The sequence below is a fragment of the Piliocolobus tephrosceles genome, chromosome 6 (genome assembly GCF_002776525.5).
Source record: "Piliocolobus tephrosceles isolate RC106 chromosome 6, ASM277652v3, whole genome shotgun sequence".
In the NCBI taxonomy this organism is placed as follows: Eukaryota; Metazoa; Chordata; class Mammalia; order Primates; family Cercopithecidae; genus Piliocolobus; species Piliocolobus tephrosceles.
Window position 1 is genome coordinate 140,856,121 of NC_045439.1, and position 26,324 is coordinate 140,882,444.

At 37.7% G+C, this 26,324-nt stretch overlaps 1 protein-coding gene across 20 annotated transcripts in view; it reads left to right on the forward strand.

Moving 5' to 3' along the window:
• MAP2K5 (mitogen-activated protein kinase kinase 5) overlaps positions 1-26,324 on the forward strand; it is a 273,801-nt gene that overhangs the window by 130,798 nt on the left and 116,679 nt on the right. For all 20 annotated transcript variants that reach the window (XM_023220742.2, XM_023220744.2, XM_023220756.1 and 17 more), the window contains 2 exons: positions 21,127-21,200; positions 22,167-22,217. In XM_023220742.2, the coding sequence (XP_023076510.1) occupies positions 21,127-21,200; positions 22,167-22,217 (125 nt within the window). The remainder of the gene's footprint in view (positions 1-21,126; positions 21,201-22,166; positions 22,218-26,324) is intronic.

The window sequence follows — 26,324 nt, forward strand, 5'->3', positions numbered from 1 at the left end:
AGCAGCGATTTATTTTATACCTACTACGTTCTAGGCACTGTTCACAGTACTTGAAACACATCAAGACATGAAACAAAAGATTTCTATGATCCTAGAACTCATGTTCTAGCAGTGATAGAGTGGGTTGGGAAACGTTCCAAAACAATAATATACACAATAAATAAGTAAAATACAGAGTGTGTTAGAGGGTTGTTAGTAATAAAAAAGAAAAAGTAGATTTAACTTAGGGGAGGCAAAGAGTAGGTTGCATATTAATCAGGAAACCTCACAGGGAAGATGAGTTTGGAAGGAAGGCTTGAAAGGGGGAGGAAGTAGTCAAGTAGATATATGGGGAAGAGTTAGAGTAGACACCACAGGATGTGCCTGGAGTATTAGTGGAACAGCAGAGAGGCCAGTGTGTCTGTATCTGAGTGTGGGGGACAAAGGTAGAATCAGCTGTTAGGAAAATGTTTTGGTATTTCAGGTAAGTTTCAGGGGCCCAGATCAGGGAGATAGTTATAAAGATGGGGAGAAGTGGTGATTCTGGATATATTTTAAATGTAGAGTCAATAGAATTTCCTGATGCATTGTTTGTGACTTTTAAGAGAAAGAGAGGAGTCAAGGTTGCTTAAATTGTTAACAGTTTAGTATGCTAAAAATACTTCTTGCTACTTTCTTTCCCTGAAAAGAGATAACAACAAGAAACCTGATAATATGAAGTGCTGACAAGAATACAGAGCAATTAGAATTCTCATACATTGCTGGTAGAAATATAAAATGGTACAGCTGCTTTGAAAAATAGTTTGGCAATTTCTTGCAACATGATTCAGCAGTCCCCTTCCTAGATATCTACCCAAGATAAATGAAAACATATGTCCACACAAAAACTTTAGGCAACTCTTTATAGTGACTTTATTCATAATATCTCCAAACTGGAAACAACCCAAATGTCTTTCAGCTGGTAAATGGAAAAACAGACTGTAATAGATCCACAGAGTGGGATATTACTCAACAATAAAACGAGCTACTGATACATGTAACAACATAGGTGAATATCAGATACTTCATGTTAAATGAAGGAGGCTGACTCAAAGGGTTACCAGCTGTGTGATTCCACTTATATGACATTCTGGAAAAGGCAAAATACATACATGGAAAAAGCAAAATACAATCTTCCATCCTACGGGATGGAACATCAACGTCACTGGTTGACAAACAGTGGAGGAGGAGTTGATTGTAAAGGCATGAAGGAACATTTTGGTATGTGGGAAATGTTCTGTATCTTGATTTTGGTGGTAGTTACATGATTATATGGGTTTTTTAGCAAACAAAGACCTGTGCATCTGAAAAGAGTGAGTGAATTTTACTGTGTATAAATTATGCCTCAGTAAACCAAATTTTAAAATTAAAAAGTAAACCAGACTTAGAGAGAAAAGCTCCTCTTACATCTTAGCAGTGCAGCAGACACTCTAGAAAGAAGTTTCCCCTTCCAAAAGGACAAAGCATTCTTTCGAAGCGTCTTAGTGACTCTGTCATTGTTTCTGTATCTTCATGGCTCCTGACAAATCCTACCTAGGTTTGATCTAGTAACTCAGTAGCTTAATAAACAGCCAGCCAACACCCCCACCCCAAGAAAAAAACCAACCCTCGTGGTTTAAAGGATATCTACAATGCCAGAAGGAGAGAGACAGGGTCAGAGTAGGGAGGATAGTGCGGAGAGAAACAGAAACTTAGAAGTTGCTGTTATCATTGGCACAATTTGAAACATCTGGAAAATTGGACAGTTCTTTCCATAGTTAAGCCAATTTTTTCACCAGAGATATTACCAAGAACTGCGTATGTGCAGAGCTGACTTAACCTGTTGGACAGTTTTAAAAGCTCAGTTTCTAAGAAGGAATAAGGATTTATTCGACATTCCCAATTCAGTCCTACTGACTGACTGCCTCACTGGGTGACCCCAGAAAGGCAAATCACTCCTGTTCTCTTTGCCTCTGTTCCCTCATATATACTATGAAAGAGTAGCTGAGTGATCACTCAGATTCCTTCAAGAGCTAAGGTTCTGGGTTCTGTGATTTCGTGGCTGAAGGAAGTGTGACGTGTTGATAAGGTGGGGAACAAAGCAAAGCAGAGAGACATAAAGGAAAAGAAAGAGAAAAGGGGAGAATTTCCAAGAGTAGATTTTGTGATGAAAATAATAACAATAATGACTATTTATTAAGCATGTACTCTATACCAGGCACTGTTCTAGGTGCTTAATGTATATAAATTATTTAAGGTATTCCTTCAAAGGGGGAAATTCTAGGAAATATGAAATGTTTTAAAACTGAAGATAAGAGATTAAAGTATAAAATAAATAATTGAGAATTAAAGCCGTTAGCTAAGAAAATTACCTTAGCTAAGAAAATGTTACTTTCTAAACCAAACTGATGTAATCAAATCAAAAGGCGTCTTTAAGGGTAACTGTTTTTAAAGTATCAGGGACACGGAAAATGAAGTATTATAATTAATAAGGAATTATAATAAGGACGTGTAAAGTCAGAACTTGGATAGAAAGCGAGAACACCTTTTTTTTTTCTAAATCTTTTTATTGTGAAATAATTGTAGATTCACAGGAAGTTGCAAAAAAAATGCACAGGACAGTCCCATCTAAGGGCATCCTTTTTAAGGAAGGAATTTTGAAGAAAATTGGAAGGTGAGAAGTTAACAGTTCAAAAGAGTGTAGGCAGATAAATGTTATATATTTGATATTGTCCTTTAAGCGAAATCAGTATACATTTTAAGATTAAGAATGTTATAAGAATATTCGTTTTATATTCCAAAATTATGTTGTTATATTTATTAAATGGGAAAAGAGAAATGGTTTGGTAGAGGTAAGACTTTGAATTCCTTAGGAAAGAAATTTCGATGTCAAGGTGGTAGTTAAAATAATATGTTAGTGCGTGTAAGAGTTGGGATTTGTGACAAAAATAAATTAGGGAATGATTATTTTCTGGATAAAATGATTCTTAAACAAAAGAATTCTTGGAAAGCATTGCTATCAATAGAAAACTAACCTGATTAATTTTTAATGATTTATTAAAAGATATAATTTGCATAAAGCTTTGTAACAGTCTTTTTTGCAGAGCTCTACATAATTTGTGCTTAACTATACATTATAGTGAATTTTGAAATCACCTATGACATATTTTTGCTTTCCGGAGGATCAGTTTTTGTTTGTTTGTTTTTTTGAGACAGAGTCTCACTCTGTGGTCCAGGTTGGAGGGCAATGGCACAATCTTGGCTCACTGCAAGCTCTGCCTCCCAGGTTCAAATGATTCTCCTGCTCTGGCCTCCTAAGTATCAGGGACTACATGCACGTGCCTCCACGCCCAGCTAATTTTTTGTATTTTTAGTAGAGATGGGGTTTCGCCGTGTTAGCCAGGCTAGTCTCCATCTCCTGACCTCGTGATCCACCAGTCTCGGCCTCCCAAAGTGCTGGGATTACAGACGTGAGCCACCATGCCCGGCCCCAAACAGTTTTTTAAAAGAACTGGTTAGTGTTTGAGTAACCTAAGTCAATTTAAAAGGAGTCATTCCCGGCTGGGTGCGGTGGCTCGTGCCTGTAATCCCAGCAGTTTGGGAGGCCAAGGCGGGCGCATCACGAGGTCAGGAGATTGAGACCATCCTGGCTAACACTGTGAAACCCCATCTCTACTGAAAACACAAAAAATTAGTCGGGCGTGGTGGTGGGCGCTTGTAGTCCCAGCTACTCAGGAGGCTGAGGCAGGAGAATGATGTGAACCTGGGAGGCAGAGCTTGCAGTAAGCCAAGAGTGTGTCACTGCACTCCAGCCTGGGCAACAGAGTGAGACTCTGTTTCAAAAAAAAAAAAAAAAAAAAAAAAGGAGTCATTCCCAGCAGGTTTTATGTTGCCATGTGTAATGATGAGAGAGCTAGTATGTGCGTACTTCCTTCCCTGAGCTCTGAGGCTGTTTAATCAGATGGGTCTGGAAGGAGGCATTTATGTTATGCAAGTGCTAGTGTTGACAGCACCTTATCTCCTGTGTAAAAATCATTTCCACGTTGTCCTTTAAATATAATAAATATTAATCACATTCACCGCTATAGTAGATTATAACTTGTGAATGTTTATGTTTTTGAAAAGAAAAAAAGACTTAGCCCATTAACAGGGTAAACAAACTGTGACTCTAGGTTGTTGATTTTTCTCCAGCTCTGACACTTCCCACACAAATGAACATCTCGAGAAATTAAGCCTCTTTCCTCATATTGTTCATTCATTCTATTCACCTTGGGTGATCACGGGGTATTTCCGTCTTTGTAGTACGTTGTGATTTTCAAGAAACAAGAAATGCTACATGTCTTAAAAATATTCTTTTAAAAGAATATGTGCCTAGAATATACAAAGAACTCTCAAAACTCAATGGTAGAAAAACAAACAATCCAATTAGAAAATGGGCAAAGACACGAAGAGACATTCCACTGAAGAGTATACACAGATGGCAAATAAGCACATGAAAAAGATGTTCAATATCATTAGCCTTTAGGGAAATGCAAATTAAAACCACCATGAGATATTACTACATACCTATCAGAATGGCTCAAATAAAAGATAGTAACAACAGCAAATGAGGATGCAGAAAAATTAGATCACTAATACATTGCTGGTAGGAATGTAAAATGATACACCTCCACTGCTGACATTTAAAAAAAAAAAAAAAAGAAGGCTAGATATGCCACTACCATATGACCCCAGCAATTGTATCCCTGGGCATTTATCCCAGAGAAATGAAGACTTCTGTTCACACAAAAACCTGTACACAAGTGTTTATTGCAGCTCTATTCATCATAGCCAAAAACTGGAAACAACTCAGATGTCCTTCAACAGGTGAATGGTTAAACAAGCTGTGGGCATTTATACCATGGATTACTGCTCAGCAACAGAAAGGAGTGAACTCTTGATGCACACAACCTGGATGAATCTCCAGGTCATTATGCTGAGTGAAAAAGCCAGTCACGAAGGTTACGTAGTGTATGATTCCATTTGTATAATATTCTTGAGATGACAAAATTATAGAAATGGAGAGAGCACGTTAGTGGTTACCAGGGGCTAATGAGGATGGGAAACAGAGGGAATGTTTAAAATGGAGCAAGACGAGGAATCCTCATGGTGATGGAAATGTTCTCCATCTTGACCATCAGTGTCAATACCCTGGTTGTGATACTATACTATAGTTTTATAAGATGTTACCATTAGGGGAAACTGGGTGGAGGGTACACAGGAGGTCTCTGGGTTGTTTCTTACCATTGTAAATGTAAACTTTGAGATAACTATGTAAATCTCTAGTTATCTCAAAATTAAAAGCTTAATGTAAACAACAAAAGAGAATATATCATCTTTCTATAGTTGCTTGTATTCAGACTCTGGACAGCTTAATCAGAGAGGGTTGTCCTGGACTTAGTTTTTCTCTCTCCCATGCTTCTGTGGTAGGATTTGATCATAAGCAGAGTCATCCCTTTTAGGAAATCAGTAAGAGGGAAATTACCCTCTTCCATTCTGAAAATGAGTATCAATGGAAGCCTTAGAGGAGAAAGAAGGAAAGACGTCCTGTGTCATTCAAGGAACAAATGCAAATGGAAGAGGGTAGTTATTTCCCCAGTCCCCATCTCTGAAAGCTTTCTGCCTTGCAGGGGATTGGGATTTGAAGCAGATTGTGTGATCGTTGTGTGTTTTGGCTCACCAGTCTTTATAGTATCCATTAGGGTAAGCTTCTGTCCATCCACCCAGCAGGATGCCCCCAGAGTGTGGATGAATGTTTGATTCACCAAGCCCCACAGATAGCTCTGATCATTGCTTTGTCTCTGACACAAGCCTGAAGTTTAGGAGCTTATCAGAGGGAGAGAGAGAGCACCTGTATGATGAATGATAGGGTCATTTCTGTTGGTAGAGGAATTTATGGCATTGATTGTATGCCAGTGGATATTTGTTGGATGAATACATTGAATCATAATTTTCTGAGGACAATGTTTTTCTCCTGAAACTTTTTGTAATATGGCTAAATTAGAAGTCATCTTTTGTTCCCCTTTCTCGTATTAAAGTAAGAGATTTATCCTTGGGACATTTTGCCAAGCAGAATGGACAGACAGCTTTAGCAGTTGGAAGAGCTCTCCATGTCTCTTCCTTTCTCTAAAGGCATGGTTAAAGGTGATCAGCACCATGGAAATCCAATCTACTCTTTTCCTGGTGGAAGATTAAGTTCCTTCTGGATTGGGTACAATCATAACGATAACAATATTAATCATTTTACTAATATTTTCATTTATTGAGTACCTTGTATATGCTACTGTGTTAGCTCTATTGTATGTATAATTTTATTTGTTATAATAACCTTTTGAGGAGGTATCATTGTATCCCCATTCTTAGGTGAAGAAATCAAGGCTCAAGCAGCCTAAAACACTTGCTTAGTTATAGGAAATATCATAGGAAAAAGTCATAGGAAAGTGGTTGGTGGCCTAATGGAAAAGCTCTAGTTTTAGGGTCAGACCCATGTTTAAGTTCTGGTTCTTCCTCTTAATTCATCTTAGCTATGTGACCTTGGGTCAGCTTCTTAACTTCTTTGAGGTCATAGCATCGTGCCTGGCATATAACAGCTATTATTATATCAAATAATTATTTCTCAAGAAAAGAAGCAAGAGGTTAAGTGAGAGGGAATAGTTAGAACCTTCCTCAAACTTTCCTGTTACATCTCCTTTTCTTAGAAAATTAGCCTGTGAGTATAAAGAACTTAAAACATCTGGGCTATTTTCTTTGTGAAATTCCCAAGATCACCCAACTATTCACTGCCAAAGCTGGGATAATCCATCCTATTGGTTTCAATAAGATTTAGCTCATAAACATAATGCAGTTTGTTAAGGCTTAAGAGCTTAACTAGTTGAAGCCTCTGGTTTTGTGTCCTTGGGCAAGTAATTTCATTAATTTGAACCTCAATTTCCTCCTCTGTAAAATGGGGTTAATCATAGTACCTATCTCAAGGGTTATAATGAGAATTAAATGAGGTAATGCATATGATAATAATGTATTTAGCCCAGTTCCTGGTATATATTAAGTGCCAAGTAAGTGTTATCTACCATAATTTTTTGTTATTTCTTTAAAACAAATTACCAGGATTAGTCTTCTGGACACAGCACTCCAAGTCAAGTCTTCTGTCTTACATCTTATTTATGCGTATAATGTGGTATTCCTTTGTTTTCTTTCCTTTTTCCCCAAAAAGCTTTTATAGTCAAGAGGAATCTTAACAGTCAGTGGTATCTTAGACTTGGGGAAGTAGTTGTGCAGGTACACATTCCTCCAGACCTGGCTTTTCCTAAACACTGACCAGAATATGTACATATCACAGGTAGGAATCTAAGATTCACCACTTTAGAAGGAAATCTCTTTTACTTACTACAAAAGGATTAAGAGAGGGAGAATTGAGAAGCTCAGGCCTTTTTGCCCGTGTTATTAATCTTGTAACTGCCCCAGATCCCCTGCCTTTATTGAAGAAGGAAAGCCACGTTTGTTGCCTCCATTCTGAACCGAATCATGAGACTCTAGGCAATAACTGCCATTGAGGATGGCTAATTATGTTGTTTAATTTTATTTAAGGCTTTGCAAGAATATTTGGATGACCTACCCTTTATTATGTGATGGAGTCATTAGAATAACTTTTATATTGCATTGTGGTTTTCTCTTAAGTATGTTCCTGTTGTGCACAGATGAATTTGTAATGCAGAATGTCAGCATAGTCTATATTTAATTGTACCTGCTGTTCTCATTCATTAGAACACAGTCCCCAAGAAATAACTAGATAGATATATTGTTTTTTTTTTCTTTTCATAAGACAATTAAACATAATGAAAGAGCATTGCTGAAGATCCCAGGCACAGTGCTAGGAGAGGTTACTAGGAGTGGAGACCTGCTAATGCGCCCTCTGGCTCCTGGTAAACTGAGAGTGGCTTCCTGGTATTCACACAGTGTAACTGCTTCATAGGGGGAAAAAGTTGAAGAGAAGTTTATTTCCGCTTCCATTATCATCCCACAACAGCCACATGCCACATTTAAAAATGTTTCTGTAAGAATTGTACCATGTCTGTTTCTAAGAGCATTCAGTGAGACATGTAAAAGTTCAGAGCAAATTAAGTGTTTTAAGTATGAAACAAAACAAAGACCAAAAAGAAGTAGAAGTTGGAGATACCAACAGCACCTGATGTGAATAGGTCACAGCAAAAAGAGAATCCTCAGTTGGTATGGTTTTTCTTTTCTAACAGAAGAAAGCATATAGCTGATACAAAATCACAATTTTCTTTAGAACTGATCTTACCAGACACCGGGCGCAGCGGCTCACGCCTGTAATCTCAATGCTTTGGGAAGTCGAGGTGATCAGATCATGAGATCAGAAGTTTGAGACCAGCCTGGCCAATATGGAGAAACCTCATCTCTACTAAAAATACAAAAATTAGTGGAGCGTGGTGGCGGGCACCTGTAGTCCCAGCTACTCAGGAGGCTGAGGCAGGAGAATCACTTGCACCCGGGAGTTGGAGGTTGCAGTGAGGTGAGATCGTGCCACTGCACTCGAGCCTGGCGACCCAGTGAGACTCCATCTCAAAAAAAAAAAGGAATCTTTCCAGGAAATTACCATTTGGCTCCCTATACAAAGCACATTAAGTAACTTCAACTGTAGTTTTGTGAAGGAGCTTTTATTTGTTTTGAACAGCCCTCTTGGCACCCAGCCAGATCCTAGCCAAGGGTAACCTCCCACCCTGACCCCTGATTGTGCTGGGGGCAGGGGCTGGGCAGTGGGCGGAGGAGCCCTTTTGTGAAGACTTCAGGAAAGCACATGCTCTTGAGGCTCTGGCCTTTGTTAGCAGGCTTCTGCTTGATGCTGTTTCTGTGGATTGTTTAATGGCTAATTGGTGCAGAATGTGTAAAAATACAGTTTCCTGCATGAAGCAGTTATGGGTGGCAACATGGGTTGTCTCAACATGATACCAATTTCCACAGATGATTTGGTCAATTCAGTGGGGGAAAAAAATCAGTCAGTCCAGCCTGAAAATCAGAGCAGTTACTTATGGTTATTGAGGCAACTATGGTTGGTGGATCAAATTTTTCATGTTTGAATCAGTTGTTTTTACATTTTATAGACATAGCCTTAGTCATTTTTGGAAATAATCTTAAATACACAGAAGTAACATTTTAAAATTAGTATCTTTGTTTAAATATTTGTAATCACAGTTTATCACGCCTAGTGCATATCAGTTCTAGGAGGAAATAACCATTTTACCATTGATATATAGTATATTATATGTAATTAACTGATCTTTCATACTTTGTTGTAGAGTAGGAGAGTGACCACAGTGACCACAAAAGTACCTGCAGAAACTATGGATTATCAATTTATTTATTAGTAATTAATTAGTAATGGTAATGAGAAATCAAGTGTTTTGAGGTTGATTTTTTAAAACAGCTTTCTTGATATATAATTTGCATGCCATAAAATTCACCTACTCAATTCAGTGATTTCTACTAAGTTTATGAAGTTGTGCAAGCATAACCATATTCCAGTTTTAGAACATTGTCATCACCCCAAAAAAGTATCCTCATGCTCATTTGCAGTCAGTCCCTCCTCCTGTCCTCAGCCCCAGGGAACCACTAATTTACTTTCTGACTCTTAGAAAAGATTTGCCTTTTCTGGACATTTTGTATAAGCAGAATCATACCACATGAAATCTTTGTGCCTGACTTCTTCCACTTAGCATGATGTTTTTGAGATGAGTCTGTGTTATAGCATGTGTCTGCAGTTCATTCCTTTTTATTGTTGAATAGTATTCCATTGTATGGGTATATCACATTTTGTCTGCTTATTTACTAGTAGAGGGACATTTGGCATTGTATCCACTTTGGGACGATTATGAATAATACTACTTTTCATACACAAGTCTTTTTGTGATTCTGTATTTTTATTTCTCTTGAGTAAATACCTAGGAGTGGAATTGGTATATTTCTGTAAATATTTGTAAATCATAGTTTATCAGGCCATCTAGCACATATCAGATTTGAGAAGAAATAATTATTTTGCTGTTGGTATATAGTGTATGATTAGTGTAATGAATCATACTTTGTTTCATACTTTGTTAAAGACAGAGTAGGAAAATGACCACATAGTGACTACAAAGGTTATATGATAGGTTTATGCTTAATTTTTAAGGACACTTTGAGGCTGATTTTTATTTACCTAAAACCACCTACAGTTATCCTTAGCATGACTGAAGGCCCTTTTAATAAACTCTTCCAGTATTTCTGCTCCCTGATATTTTTCTAATAATCATCTAAGCACTTCAAGTTATTGGATGGAACTGCATCATAACCACCTATTATCTACTTGGGCTGTCACTGCTGCAACTCAAAGATTTATTGCATCATCGTTAAAAAGCCCAGCTTGCTGTGAAATCTCACTGAATGAGTGGGACAGTAATGTGACAGGAGACACATGTTGTGATTGTATAATGTTAACTCTTCTGTGATCCCAGCTGAACACACTTGCTATCCTAGAAGAAGCCTGCCTTCAGGTGGAGCTGGTATAATGAAAGTTAACCTCATTTAGCATTTGGATATGAGCCAGTATATTAAATGATCCACATCCTGATTTCCTAGAGTGGAAGTCATCATTACCGATTCTACAAAGCAGTAGCTTTGTAGTATATTTGGTACATTCAAGTTTACAAAATATTTTTCCCATTCGTTTGATTCATTCAGCATTTCACTGACCTCTAGCTCTGTACCAGCAGTGCTAAGCACACGGGCTCACTTCATTCTCTTAACATCCTTGTCAATGTAGGAAGATCAGATATCAAGATATCAGATATCAGTATATCATGTACAGGATATGATGTACAAGATCAGGGATGATATCTTCCGACACTGGCAAGGTCGTCAGTGAGAATTCAGGATTGTTATGAGAATTAAGTGAAATTGTGTACTCAACACTGAGCATGTGAGTGTTGTGAGTACACACACCCACACGTACATGTATGCTCAGAGAGGTTTAAATGATTGGTCCAGTCTCACAGTCCATATGCAGGGGCACTTTCCAGGGCATCACTCTGCTTCCCTTAAGGGAATCTGACCCACAGGAATCTATTTTGATGCCTATAAAAGCCTACTGCATAAAATGACTAAATCTTTTAAAATGAAAAAGATAAGGAGTATTGGATATTAAAAATGAGTCACTTTGCATTGTACCTTTATCTTACTATTTCCAAAATGATATTCATCTCTTGGCCAAGATAGCTTAAACCTAAACCTTAAATTAGGAAACACCTAAACGTGGTATTTCATTTTTAATGCAAAAGGAGAATAAGTTAGTTTGCTTTTTCACTAAAGGTTTATGTGCTGCGGTAGAAGAAACTTATTTCTCTTTAGTGCTATGAAAAGGACCTATAATTCCAGGCTTCAACACACCTCATTTGTATTTTCTTTGAGAAAATGTCTCAGTTAAAATCAATGCCCTAGTATTCATTTGAGCTCCCTTGCCTTCAATAAAACTAATTGATAAACCCTAATAATTAATGGCCTGATTAAACCAAAATGACTTACATCTGCCCTGATGATTGCCATTTATAATCAGTCACTTTAATGACTCATCTTTTCTGTGCTTTGCTTACAGAAGAAAGGCTGTGATGTTTTTAAGTGAACTGAATGAAAAGCTGTATGCCTTCAATTGCTGTTTGTTTTCCATAACTTGATATTGCATTAAAATAAGCATAAATATAACTACCTCCTTAAAAGTAATCTTTCCGCCTAATCTGTTGTGCTATTGTCTATGGCTTCGAGTGAAGCTGAAAACAAACAAGAAAAAAAATCAAATCATTTCAGTGTTCCTGGAGCTATTTTTTTTTTTTTTTTAAGATAGAGTCTTGTTCTATCGCCATGCTGGAGTGCACTGGTGCAATCTCAGCTCACTGCAACCTCCGCCTCCCTAGTTTAGGTGATTCTCTTACCTCAGCCCTCAGCCTCCCAGGTAGCTGGGACTACAGGCACACGCCACCACGCCCAGCTAGTTTTTTGTATTTTTAGTGAAGACAGGATTTCGCCATGTTGGCGAGGCTGGTCTCGATCTCCTGACCTCATGATCCACCCACCTTGGCCTCCCAAAGTGCTGGGATTACAGGTACGAGCCACTGCACCTGGCCCCTGGAGCTATTCTTAAGAGTTGTAGATTGGCCAGGTGTGGTGGCTCATGCCTATAATCCCAGCACTTTGAGAGGCCAAGGCAGGTGGATTACCTGAGGTCAGGAGTTTGAGACCAGCCTGGCCAACATGGCGAAACCCCGTCTCTACTAAAAGTAGAAAAATTAACCGGGCCTGTTGGTGGGTTCCTGTAATCCTGGCTACTTGGGAGGCTGAGGCAGGAGAAGCTTGAACCCCGGCATTGGAGGTTGCAGTAAGCCGAGGTCGCATCATTGCACTTTAGCCTGGGTTTCAAGAGCAAGGCTCCGTTTCAAAAAAAACAAAACAAAACAGATACTTCTACTTCTGCCCATAGAATCACTGCTATGGGATTTGCCTTCCACCAAAAATAATTAGGAAACTGGACAAAATAGTGAAACATTTATCTTCAAACTTTAGACAACAGACAATGTGAGACAGTGATCCCTGAGAGAACAGAAACAAATGAAGTGAGTCCTATAATCACCCAAGCTTTCTGCACAGAAACCCAAACAAGAGCTGAAGAGACAGAATTTGGAGTTCGAGGAGACCAAAAATGGCTAGAATTTACAGAGCAGAGTCCTAGAAAGGCAGGAACATGCAGAGAAAGAACTCTAGAATTTGCATAGGCATTTCCTTGTGTCTGGCCTAATATCAGCCTCTGCATTTATAGAGTGAAATCCTGCAAAGCTAGACAGCAACTACTGTTTAGAAAAGAAAATTTCTGGGGAACTGTAAGCTGAACAATTCCCAAAACTTATACAAGGTTGGGAATCTTAAATTCCAATAATCCAGTGTAGAGAGGCCTCATTAAACACATTGAAGAACTCAAGAAAGACATTAGAAGGATTATGCTTTAGCAGTGGGGCTAAACTAGCCCTGTAATAGAGGTTACTCTCAACTCTCCTAAAATAAAAGCTCTAAAATCAGCCTCAAAATGATTTAGCTGTCAGTATTCAGCAGCTATACTACTTGCCAGTATCAAGTCCAACATACTGGATTACAATAAAATCCAGCACTTGACAACACAAGATCCACAACATTGAACATCCACATAAAAAGTAGACAAGCAAAGACTTTTTCTTCTGATTATGGATGAAAAACTATAACCGGGAAAAAAAAAAATCAATCAATAGAAATAGATGCCCCCCTCCCACATACACACCAGAAATAATGGACTTTGCAGACAGGACTTTAGAATAGTTTTTATAAAAACTATATATGCTCAAGGAATTCATAGGAAACATGAGCATAATGAGAGAAATGGAAGACAAAGAAACAAGTTGAACATTTATTTTTCAATTATGAAAAATATCTGAAATTAAAATTTCATTGATGGAATTAACTGGATTAGACACTACAGAAGAAATTATTGTCATCTTGAAGTTAAAGATCTAGAAATTATCCAAAATTACTACAAAATTACTCATTCCTACTACTAGAAAAAATATTTTTTAAAATGAGTACAATCTTAATGATCTTTGAGACACTATCAAGAAGTCTAAGATGTACGTGTAAGTGGAGTCTCAAAAGGAGAGGAAAGAGAAAAGGAAACAAAAAAATAATTTTTTTGTTTGAAGAAATAATAGCTGAAAACTTTCTGAATTTGGTGAAGCCTATAAGTCCACAGATCTAAGAACTCAAGAACTCTAACCAACATGAACACAGAACCACACCAAAGCACATCAAAATCAAAATTTTGATAACCAGTGACTAAAAAGAAAATCTTAAAAATATTCACAGAAAACAGAGCACATTAAGTAGAGAAACAAAGATAAGAATGACAGCCGACTTCTTGTCACAAGCTATGCAAGCCAGAAGATAATGGAAGGACATCTTTACAATGTTGAAAGAAAAAAGTTATTCCAGAATTCTGTGCCCAGCAAATACATTTCCCAAAAATAAACAGCTAAATAAACTTTTTAAGACGAATATGAGAGAATTCGTTGCCAGTAGACCAGCATTACAAAAAAAAAAATGTTAAAGGAAGTTATTTAGGATGAAGGAAACTGATGATGGATGGTTAGATCTACACAAAAGAATAAATAGTTTCACAAATCATGGATAAATAAAAAGATTTTTTCTAACTTTTAAATGTCTTTAAAATATAATTATATAAAGGGAAAATAAAGACATAATATTATGGAGCTTATAGTGTACATAGAGGAAAGATGTATGAAAATAAAAGATGAGAAGAAGAAAGTGGAAATATATTATTGTAAGGTTTGTACATTATAAATGAAATACCCTAATATTACTTGAAGGTAGACTGTAAGAAGTTAAAGCAGCATATTGTAAATGTTAGAACAGACATAAATAAATAAAGCTTCAAACAGGCTGGCAAAATTCAACCCATGGGCAGAAATTGGGCCTTTGCCTGTTTTTAACACAATGGCATTGGAACACAGTCATGGCCATTCATTTCCTTGTGGCCTATGGTTGCATTTGCACTACATCAGCAGAATTTGAGAAGTTACCACAAAAAGCTTGTAGCACTTAAAGCCTGAGATATCTACTTTATGACTCTTTACAGCAAAAGTTTGCCAACCTCTGGCTTAGAAGCAAATAGTAGAGATTAGTGGAATGCTAAGAATTAGCCCAGCTAACACAAAAGAAAACAGGAAAAGAAGAAAAAAAGGAACAAAGGACAGATGGGGCAAATAGAGTTGAACCCAGCCATATCAATACTTACGTTAAGTGTGAATGATCTTAACAGTCCAATCAAAAGCACAAATGTCAAACTGTTTAAAAGAGCAAGACACAACTGTACAGTGTTTCAAGACACCTATTTCAATTATAATGGCAGATATATCATCCAACAATCATCATCAGATTGTGAAAGAAAAATAATAACATGGCCAGGCGCGATGGCTCACACCTGTAATCCCAGCACTTTGGGAGGCCAAGGCAAGCAGATCACTTGAGGTCAGGAGTTCGAGACCAGCCTGGGCAACGTGGTGAAACCCCCATCTCACTAAAAATGCAAAAATTAGCTGGAGGTGGCAGCAGGTACCTGTAATCCTAGCTACTCAGGGGACTGAAGAGAATCACTTGAACCTGGGAGGCAGAGGTTGCAGTGAGCCAAGATCACACCACCACACTCCAGGCTAGGCAACAGAGTGAGACTGTGTCTCAAAAAAGAAATAATAATAATAACATGTTGTGGGGTTTATAATTTATGAGAAGAGGCAAAACTAATGTATAATGACAAAACCACTCAGTGATTCACCAAAGGCTGGGGGTCAGGGTGCAATTGACTGTAAAGTTTTTAAACTTTTACACAGCAAATTTTTGAGGTAAGTTTACAAACTTTTTGAGGTGAGCTTAAAAACTTTAAAAGTTTCTAAACCTGGGGGTAGGAGGGAGATGATGAAAACAGAATGAACAAAGGTTTCATGATTTTTTTTGAGACAGTGATTGAAACAGTCCAGTTGGAATGCAAAGATTGGTTTGAGGATGACTGAATGTCTAGTACTTTAAACTTTTTAAACTTTAAACACAGCAAACTTTTGAGGTGATGGAAATGTTCTATATCTTGATTGTGGTGTAGTTGCATGGATGTAGACATTCGTCAGACTCATCAAACTACATTCAAAATGGCCGCAGGAAAATTGATTTTTGTAATGAGATTTATTTCAAAAAGTAAAGTGAAACAAGAAATTTCTCTTCAGACATTCTGAACTTTTTAGAAGTTAAATCAGAGGGAAATACAGTAAGTTATGTTGGTCTTTTAAATGCTGGCCTGAAGACCAGGCTATATTGGATTGGTTTCTGATTCAATAAGTTTGGAGTGGAACACAAAAAGCTTTATTTTTTAAATATGCACAGCCAAGCTTAGGAGCTATTTATTTGCATAACTTTCATTGTCTTTATTAAAAGAAACATCCCTATTGTTCAGAAAGAAAACCCCACTTAGAATATACATAGACAATATTGTTATCCTAAAATCTCATGAGCAGTATTTTTGTTCAAAGAATATACCAAACTGCTTCTTGGTCTACGTGCTCCTGGGGGCCAGAGATGGAGTCTTACTCATGTTTCTCTCCACAGCACCTAGTACCATATCTGGCACTTGGTAAGGTATCAGTAAATATTTGTGAGTGAGTACTTTTAAATGACTATGGATTCTTCTCAGAATTAAGTGTCATTTTGAAATGTATTCATTCTGAAGTGTAGTCCATTAAATGGGAAAAGATGGAACTCCTTCTCAGGCCAAATTCATGCTTTTATGGATCAGCATGTTAGTTCACCTGTTTAGTAGAGATAGCATTTATTCACCATTTGCTCAATAAATAATTGTTTCCTGTATGTACCAGACACCATTCTAGATGTGGTAGTGAACAAAACAGACCAAGTATGCATTCATGGAGCTTCCCTTTAAGAGAGGAGTACTGAGAATTAACAGATCTGTATGTAGAAATACAGCATGTTGATGGTGCTAAATGTTAAGAACACTGAAGCAGAAGAAAAGGGAAAGGAAGTATCTTAGGTGGGAGGGTATTGCTACTGCATACCAGGTGGTTTGGAAAGGCTTCCCTTAAAAAGGTAAGAATCTAAAGCAAAGGAGAAAAATTCAGGCAAAAATCTAAAGCAAAGGTATACAATTTGTGGAAGCATAATATTTCACAGACACAGAACCACAAAACAAGAGCATACCTGGCAGGTAGGCCAGTGAGCTGAAGCAGAGTTGGCATGGAAAAGAGTGGCAAGGTGAGAGTATGGGATAGCTCACAAGGGCCTTGGGGACCTCTGGGAGGACTTTCCATTTTTGCACCGAGTTGGAAAGGCTTTGGAGGTTTTAGGCAAAGAAGTGACATGTCTGACTTAGGTTTTAAAGGGATCACTTTAGCTGCTGCGTTGAACACAAACTATAATAGAGCAAGTGTAAAACTAGGGAAACCATCTCAGTAGCATTGTTGAGGAAAGGGTGCATATAGTCTGGTAAAAATGTTTCCTCATAAACATCACATTGGTTTTACAGTCCTACTTACTGGGCTTTGGAAATTATTTTCTTTGAGCTAGTATTTTACTCAAATACAGCTTAAATTGCCACTGTAGCAATAGAAGTTATTTTCTAAATAGAATGAAATATACAACTTTTTCTAGCTTGGTTAATTACCAGTTAATAATAATAATACACTTATAGAATGTTGGACAGTTTAAAAAGCAATTTTACATTCATTATCTCATCTAATCCTCACAGTTCTCAAATATTGACATGGTAACTGTTATCTCCCTACAGAGTTGGAAACTATAACATCACATGCCAAGGCCAGTCATGTGTCAAATTTGTGACAGCATCAAAAAGACTAAAACCCAGGTTATCTGTCTCCTAGCCCAGATTCATTGACTTTGTTAAAGGGGGCTGTTAGGTTCAAATTATCTCAAGGTTGCTGGTAAAGGGGACATTTATATTAGCAAATTTAATGTATCATTTAAAAAGCTGTCAACCAGTGAGCGAGATACTGTGCTCAGAAGGGATACATTTGAAGATGTATAAATTAAACTCTACCCTGTGAACCTAATTCTTTGAGTGATGATACTGATAACAGCAAATACATTAAGTAACTCTTAGTATAAAATGTCATAAAAGCCAAGTGTGGTGGCAAACACCTGTAGTCCCATTGACTCGGGAGGCTGAGGCAGAAGGATCACTTGAGCCCAAAAGTTTGAGGTCAGCCTGGGCAACATAGCAGGACCCTGTCTCTGAAATACATACATACATGCATTACATACATAAATCATATGCTTTGTCCCAAATGGTACAGACAGTAGACACTACAGCAATTCAAAGAAGATAGTGACTGATGGCCTGAGATGAAGGATGGGCAGGATTCAGATAAATGGAAAATATGGAGGAAAGGTTTCTAAACCTGGGAGTGGGAGGGAGATGATGAAAAGAGAATGAACAAAGCCTTAATGAGGGGTTTTTTTTTTTCTTTTGAAAGAATGATTAAAACAGTCTCATTGGAATGCAAAGATTGATTTGAGGATGACTGGATGTCTACTACTTTCACACATAAAGTACTTCTGAAAACCAGGTTGAGGGGAGAATGTGTGAAGTCATACAGTAGGCTTACATGTACGTTAAAAAAATGTTGGAAAGCTGGAAAAATGCAGTCAGGTTCTTATTTACACCTTGTCTTTTGGAATATAGTTTAGCAGTTTTGTTGTTTTATTATTTTCTCTTTCCATTGATCCACTTAAGTCAGATGTATCTGATTGAAACTAAAGATTTGCTGCTTTTAGCATAGCTCTTAATTTCCAGGCAGCACCTTCTTCCAGGAGCTCAAAATATTTGTTCATTAACTGTCTCCATCTGATGTGGTGGCTTAAGAATGGTTTAGGGCAGACTTGTCCAACTCATGCTCCGCAGGGCCACAGGAGCCACAGGATGGCTTTGAGTAGTGCAGCCCAGCGTAAACTTGTAAACTTTGTTAAAACATTATGGGATTTTTTTGTGTGTGCCATTTTTTTTTCTATCTCATCAACTATCATTAGTGTGTTTTATATGTGGCGCAAGACAGTTCTTCCAATGTGGCCCAGGGAAGCCAAAAGATTGTACACCCCTGGTTTAGGATGTCAATATATAAAGGAACAAATTGTCCAAAAGAAAAATATTTAAAACTCAGGGCCCATGATAAGAACTAGATTCGAAAAATAAGACCAAACTATGTAGAATCTAACATTTGTTTCAGTTCAGCAAACATTTAAGTGTCTACTGTGGCTGTCTATGATGTGTTGTGCTAACTGCTGGGGCACACTTGAAAGCACAACCCTATTCTTAAGGAATTCATGTTCTGGTTGGTGGCGGGCATGTCAGAGAATACTTAACCTCCTCCTTAAGGAGAGAAATGATTTAGTGAAAGTGGTATATTTAAGGTTTAATATGATGGTGGTATAAGAATTATGTTGAAAAATTAGAGAAAACTAGACACCAAGAGACCAGGGACTTGCTGGTAAAGGGGACATTTGTCTTAGCAATTTTTTTTTTGAGACGAGTCTCTCTCTGATGCCCAAACTACAGTGCAGTGGCACCATCTCAGCTCACTGCAACCTCCGTTTCCCAGGTTGAAGCAATTCTCCCTCAGCCTCCCGAGTAGCTGAGATTACAGATGACCGCCACCATGCCTGGCTAATTTTTATATTTTTAGTAGAGATTTCGCCATGTTGGCCAGGCTAGTCCCGAACTCCTGACCCCAAGTGATCTGCCTGCCTCAGCCTCCCAAAGTGTTGGGATTACAGGTGTAAGCCACTGCTCCCGGCCATGTATTAGTAAATTTAATGTATCATTTAAAAAGCCATCCATCACTGAACAAGATACTGTGCTTGGAAGGGATACATTTTAAGAGGTATAAAGTATACTCCTACCCTGTGAACTTATTTCTTGGGGTGATGATACCTATAAAAAGAGCTTACACCTGCCTGTACATACCAACTTGAATTCCTAGAGCCTCCCAATAGAGGTTATAGTGTGTGGTATCTGAAGGGCTTGCTACAGAGACAGGCTCTACAGTTCACCCCTCATCACTGAAACAGAATCCTCAACCACAACATGTACTTGTGGTCTCCATTCTTTATTCTCTCATCCATTCAACAAATGTTTATTGAGCACTTAAAATATATCTGTCACTCTTTCAGGGGCTAGGAGTACAGTAGTCAAGAAAAGAGACAAAGTCCCTGTCTTCATGGAATTTACATTCAAATGTCAGTTATCAGGCTAACTGAGGCTAATAACATTTATCAGGCTAAATGAACTACTGTATAAGAAAATGCCTAGCACATTGCCTGTCACATAAGTATGATTCAGTAATAGTTGCTGTGTTTGAACTTGAAATTTGAATTAAGTATCTACTCTTGGCAAAATACTTTGTTGTGGTACCCTTTTGCCAGATGGAAGGTCAGGAGAAGATTAACCCATTTACAATTTTTAAAAAAATGTTACACCAAAAAATTGTCTCCTGTTCAGTGTCAGTGTAGTTGAGATTATATGCTGTTTTAACTATAACCAGTTGTCTCTGCTAGACCACTTTTGCCATAAAAGATGCATTGAAGCAGATGCTGCTCTATACCACCAAAAGTGGTATGCTCTTGTCCTCCTTGGATGGCTTTTTTGGGCTCCCTGAATTCCTGAAAAGACTCATTGTTGTCACTGACGATGCTTCACAGAAATCCTTTGTTTCATTACTTAGCGACTGACTGACTGCTTTGGTGAAATCTATTCAATTCTTTTGTTAACTGTAACAGCAGTCAAAAATAATGTAAGGGAGGAGAAGGATAAATGAAATAAAGACTAATAAGCACATGCATGTAGACACATACGCACATCTTCTAGATAAATTTCTAAGTATTATCTGAAGTAACATTTGCCTTGTAAAACATGGGAAATAGCAGTGCTACATTCATTTCCTCATTGGTTTCATTCAGATATGACCTGTTACCCGTAGCATATGAATGACTTTTCCCTGTTGGCCTCCCGTTGGCCTTGCGATTACTTAGATGGGAGGATTAGCCTGATAATTACACATATAGAGCAAAACTCATCCTTTTTGTGCAAATTCTTTGCAGGAAGATTACCTTTTCTTATCTACCTCCTTTTCCTGAAAAACTACGGATAGGATGATGGGTGTATTTACTGTTGTTGTAAGCCAAAGTTTGATTTCACTTTCACTTGAAATAAGCTCTTGCTTCTGTAGAAACCAGAAAGTGTTGAAACTGGAGGAGTTGAGACCTTACATTTTACCTTCAGTTAAAAAAAATGCTTTTCATTAAATTTGTGATTTGAATTTTGGATTGAGCAGATGATGTCATTTCTGCAACTTGGTGTGGTGTGCGTGTGTGCTTTTAAAGAACAAACGCTGTAGATATATGGAATTAGTTACATGGCCTTTTCTGGTCCCTTTTTAGATGTGAAGCCCTCCAATATGCTAGTAAACACAAGAGGACAGGTCAAGCTGTGTGATTTTGGAGTTAGCACTCAGGTATGTCCCTTTTCCTCCCAGTGTACTCATTTTCTCTGCAACAACCTCTTTATATTTTCATTCTGTTCTCTGGATTGAAAAATCACCTAGCTGCCAGACAAACAGAAACCCCGCATCTTTTCCTCGGCTGGGAGTGTGTTATTCATTTTTAATCTCTGAGCGAGTTTCCTTCATCAGAATATGATTGTTCATTGTTTAATGACAGTAAAAACTGCTGATATTGTAATTACTACTTACGAATAGCAAACTTCATTGATATGCAGCTTTGATATGAAAGCGTTTTGGCCAGACAAAAGGGAGGGCAGAGTGGGAGCTGTGCCTGGGGAACCCAACTGGCCCACAATAAAAATTAATATTGGGAGCAACAATGGTGGAGGGCCATTACAATGTGCAGCACAAATTTTAATTAATTTCCATTTTGGGCCTCCCCTGAGAAACCCAGTGATAGTGACCCGTGAGCGTGCCGTGATGTTGATTTGAATTGCAGCCACCTTTACTCTCAGCCAAACACGAAAACCAAAGCGAAGGTCATCGTTGTATTATGAGTTGTCAAAGTCTGTTATCCCTCCAGCGTATTTAGTGTTCGTTTCATTCTAGTAATGCATAGGGCTTCATTCACATCTTGAGCCATCTGACTAAAAATTGAGTGTGTTCAAATTCTGCTTTAAATTGACTTTTTATATCAGGCGGGTTTGGGGTACTAAAGCGATAAGCATCCTGCTTAAGTGAATTGTTTAAGGTTATCTGCTATAAACTGTAATGCTGTGCTTGTTTAAATTGGAAATCACATTCAAAAGAAAAGAGAGATTTAATCATTTTTAATGCCTTTGTAGATAAATTTGTTCCCTTTTACATAATTTTTAGTTGATTTATACGAATGATGATTGTAGGTTAAATGAGGAATAATTGCCCATTTTATTTCCACATTATCTTTATATTGTTCTAACAGACTGTTTTGTCTCATAGCTGGTGAATTCTATAGCCAAGACGTATGTTGGAACAAATGCTTATATGGCGGTAAGTAAACTTATGCAAAAATAACATTTAAAACCAACATCTTTATCTTTATGTACTTGGTAATGTATAATTCTTGAATTAATTCCACAGCTTTAGCCTAGCAGATCATAAATTATGAAGTCAATCTACTCATGGTCTGATTTTTAAATCTTTCTAAAAGACATTAGGGTTTTTACAGGAGCTATCAACTTATCTGACTTTGTTGACTTAACTGGTTGGTTCAAGTGTGAAATCGCTGAGGTTTGAAGTTTAATCCTACAGAAAAATTGCACCTTGTAGCATACTGGCCATTTTTCCACATTTCTTATTTAATTAACCCTCAAATATACCCAAATGTCAGTCAATAAAATTGGTTGTTTTTTCTTGGAATATGAACATGCTTTGTCACCAGATCAAAATTAAATTACTGATGTAGCCAAATTATATTTATGGATCTCTGAATGTAAGGGTTTAGGGGGCAGTTCTCTATAGAACTTATACCTCTATATTTTGTTTAGTTGTTATTTATGCCTATTGTAAGATTATTTAGTTGCACTGAAATAAACTTACCAACAATAACAAGTAGAAGCATAAGTCTGTTTCAAAGACCAATGTAGACTTGGCTTTTGAGTAAGGGAAGTTATTTGTTTTCATAAATATACTTTATGCGTTTTCATAGTCACCCTGAGAGTCAGAGGGAAAAAAAAAAAATTAAACAGGAAACTTATCTAGTATTATTTTTGGAGCAAAGTTTTGTCTTCCTGTAACAACTGAAAGATAATTTTTTATAATGAAAGCTCTAGGCCGGGCGTGGTGGCTCAAGCCTGTAATCCCAGCACTTTGGGAGGCCGAGACGGGCGGATCACGAGGTCAGGAGATCGAGACCATCCTGGCTAACCCGGTGAAACCCCGTCTCTACTAAAAAATACAAAAACCTAGCCAGGCGAGGTGGCGGGCGCCTGTAGTCCCAGCTACTCGGGAGGCTGAGGCAGGAGAATGGCGTAAACCCGGGAGGCGGAGCTTGCAGTGAGCTGAGATCCGGCCACAGCACTCCAGGCTGGGCGACAGAGTGAGACTCCGTCTCAAAAAAAAAAAAAGAAAGCTCTAAATTTATTTAGGTAGTCGCTTTCATCTCTAATAGTCTTCATTAATATATCATGAAATTAAATGATGTTAGTATGGATAAAATTGTGGGTCTTATTCTCAGTATTCTGTGTTTATATATTATCTTGATTAAAGATTTAGGGATGGAACCTTGTTCTAAACCTAATTCTAAACCTAAACCTTATTCCCAGAACAACACAAAACTTTGTTTTTTCATTCAGATACCAAAATAGCTCATTTTTTCTTGCATGGTTTTTAAAGAAAGTTCATACTTTCTTGTTTAAGTATAATAATAGGAAAAACAAAAAATTAACCTCTGAAGTCATCATATCTGTTTTTATAAAATGTAATCACCTTACTTCCTCTACCAAGTTAGATGAGATTGGTGAACCACCTTTATAGCCTTACTGAATGCTAAGGTTTAAGTCTTTGAAAGATAATGAAACACTGTAATTTTTAAAAAGTGGGGGGACATGACTGTAAATGAAACAATTGCTCAACTAACCAGCATGTTCTTAGTAGCTTTAAATTCCTCTGATAATTAAATTGCATTATATTTTAATGTACAAATCCAGATTACAGTTGTCTTTCCCAGGTGTACATTAAAGAAATTAGTTTTTTATTTTTGTTTATGGGTGAATGTGATGCATCCATCTGTTAACTGAAAATATGAGGATTAAAATTATGAAATGTTAGCTCAGATTGACAAAACTAAAATTGCTTTGCTTCTTAGGTGAGTGAATTCTAGTCGTCAGCTTTGTAGTTCAAGCTATAAAAAGCGTAAGATACCTAGAAAAGGAGCAATGATAGCTGGAGAGTGAATGCTTTGCTCAGTTCAGTAGGAGGCTCTTATTGGCCAAGGCCAAGTACTTACCTACGTGGTGTGAGGTTGGAGATGGGGGGGGAGGTGGAAATAACCTATATTATTATAGGACATGTATTAATCCCTACCTTTTATCTGTTGAGAGTCTCTTGAGAGAAAAGAGCTGAGTTTTTTTTTTTTTTTTTTTTTTTTTTTTTTTTTTTTACCACAACTGGTTCTCGTTTTAGCTGGTATATTTTATAATTTTGAGTTCTACATGAGTCCTATGTCAAATATCCATGAACTACAGTTCTCAGGCCAATTTCAATTCACTGGAACAATGTACTAATCACTCTTCTAAGCTCTTACTGCCTATTTTTGTAAATAAAGTTTTATTGGAACATGTCCACACCCATTTGCTTGTATATTATGCATGGCCACTTTAGCACTGCTGTGGCAGAGTTGAGTAGTTGTGTCAGTTGCAACAGAAAGTATATGGCTCATAACATGAAAAATATTTACTAGCTGACCCTTTACCGAAAAAGTTTGCCAGCCCCGATCTATGCCAGTGAAAGCTGTATCTGAAACTGAGCACCTTCAATAATCAACCAGCATTTACTGAGCATCTTCTGTGCTGTCAGTCAGGTACAGTGGAACCATTGTATAATCTAGATAAGACTTGGATGAAACAGGAAACATATTATATGTAGCAGCATTATGTGTGACATAATAAAGACTTAAGTTGTACCAAACATACATTTAGAAAATAAGACAGCCTGGGCACAACGGCTCATGCCTGTAATCCCAACACTTTGGGAGGCCAAGGCGAGTGGATCACCTGAGGTCAGGAGTTTGAGACCAGCCTGACCAACAAGGAGAAACCCCGTCTCTACTAAAAATACAAAAAATTAGCTGGGTGTGGTGGTGCATGTCTGTAATCCCAGCTACTCGGGAGGCTGAGGCAGGAGAATCACTTGAACCTGGGAGGCGGAGGTTGTGGTGAGCTGAGGTCGCGCCATTGCACTCCAGCCTGGGCAACAAGAGTGAAACTCCATCTCAAAAATAAAAAAGAAAAGAAAATGAGATGTACAGTGTACGAATTTGATGATTCAAACAGTATGTGAAAAGGGTGCTTGCACAAGAGAAAGATCACTGTGAATGGATGAGCAAAGACTCAGAAGGCATGGGGCAGGGTGAAGAAGTGGGGAAGAGGACAAATAAAAAATTGCAGGAATATGTAATTAGAAGTCACTTGATACCCTCATTTTACGTATTTCCCTCACTTTATATTCATGCGTACTTCTGTACAGTGATAATAACATCAGTAATAATAATAGCTTACATTTAAGTAGCTTTATGTGCCAGTCACTCTTCTTACATACATTAACTTTTAAATGCTCACAACACTATGACATAGGTACCTCACACAGTGCCAGACGAGTGAATTAGTTCATGAAAGCTGCATTCCAAAAGTGTCTTGTTCACTAATTATAAGCACAACATTTAACTTTTCGTATTACGAATATATTTAACTTTTCTTTTTTTTTTTTTTTTGTTTTCTTTTTTTTTTTTTTATTATACTTTAAGTTCTAGGGTACATGTGCATAACGTGCAGGTTACATATGTATACATGTGCCATGTTGGTGTGCTGCACCCATCAACTCGTCAGCACCCATCAATTCATCATTTATATCAGGTATAACTCCCCAATGCAATCCCTCCCCCCTCCCCCCTCCCCATGATAGGCCCCAGTGTGTGATGTTCCCCTTCCCGAGTCCAAGTGAGCTCATTGTTCAGTTCCCACCTATGAGTGAGAACATGCGGTGTTTGGTTTTCTCTTCTTGTGATAATTTGCTAAGAATGATGGTTTCCAGCTGCATCCATGTCTCTACAAAGGACGCAAACTCATCCTTTTTTATGGCTGCATAGTATTCCATGGTGTATATGTGCCACATTTTCTTAATCCAGTCTGTCACTGATGGACATTTGGGTTGATTCCAAGTCTTTGCTATTGTGAATAGTGCCGCAATAAACATACGTGTGCATGTGTCTTTGTAGTAGCATAATTTATAATCCTTTGGGTATATACCCAGTAGTGGGATGGCTGGGTCATATGGTACATCTAGTTCTAGGTCCTTGAGGAATCGCCATACTGTTTTCCATAATGGTTGAACTAGTTTACAATCCCACCAACAGTGTAAAAGTGTTCCTATTTCTCCACA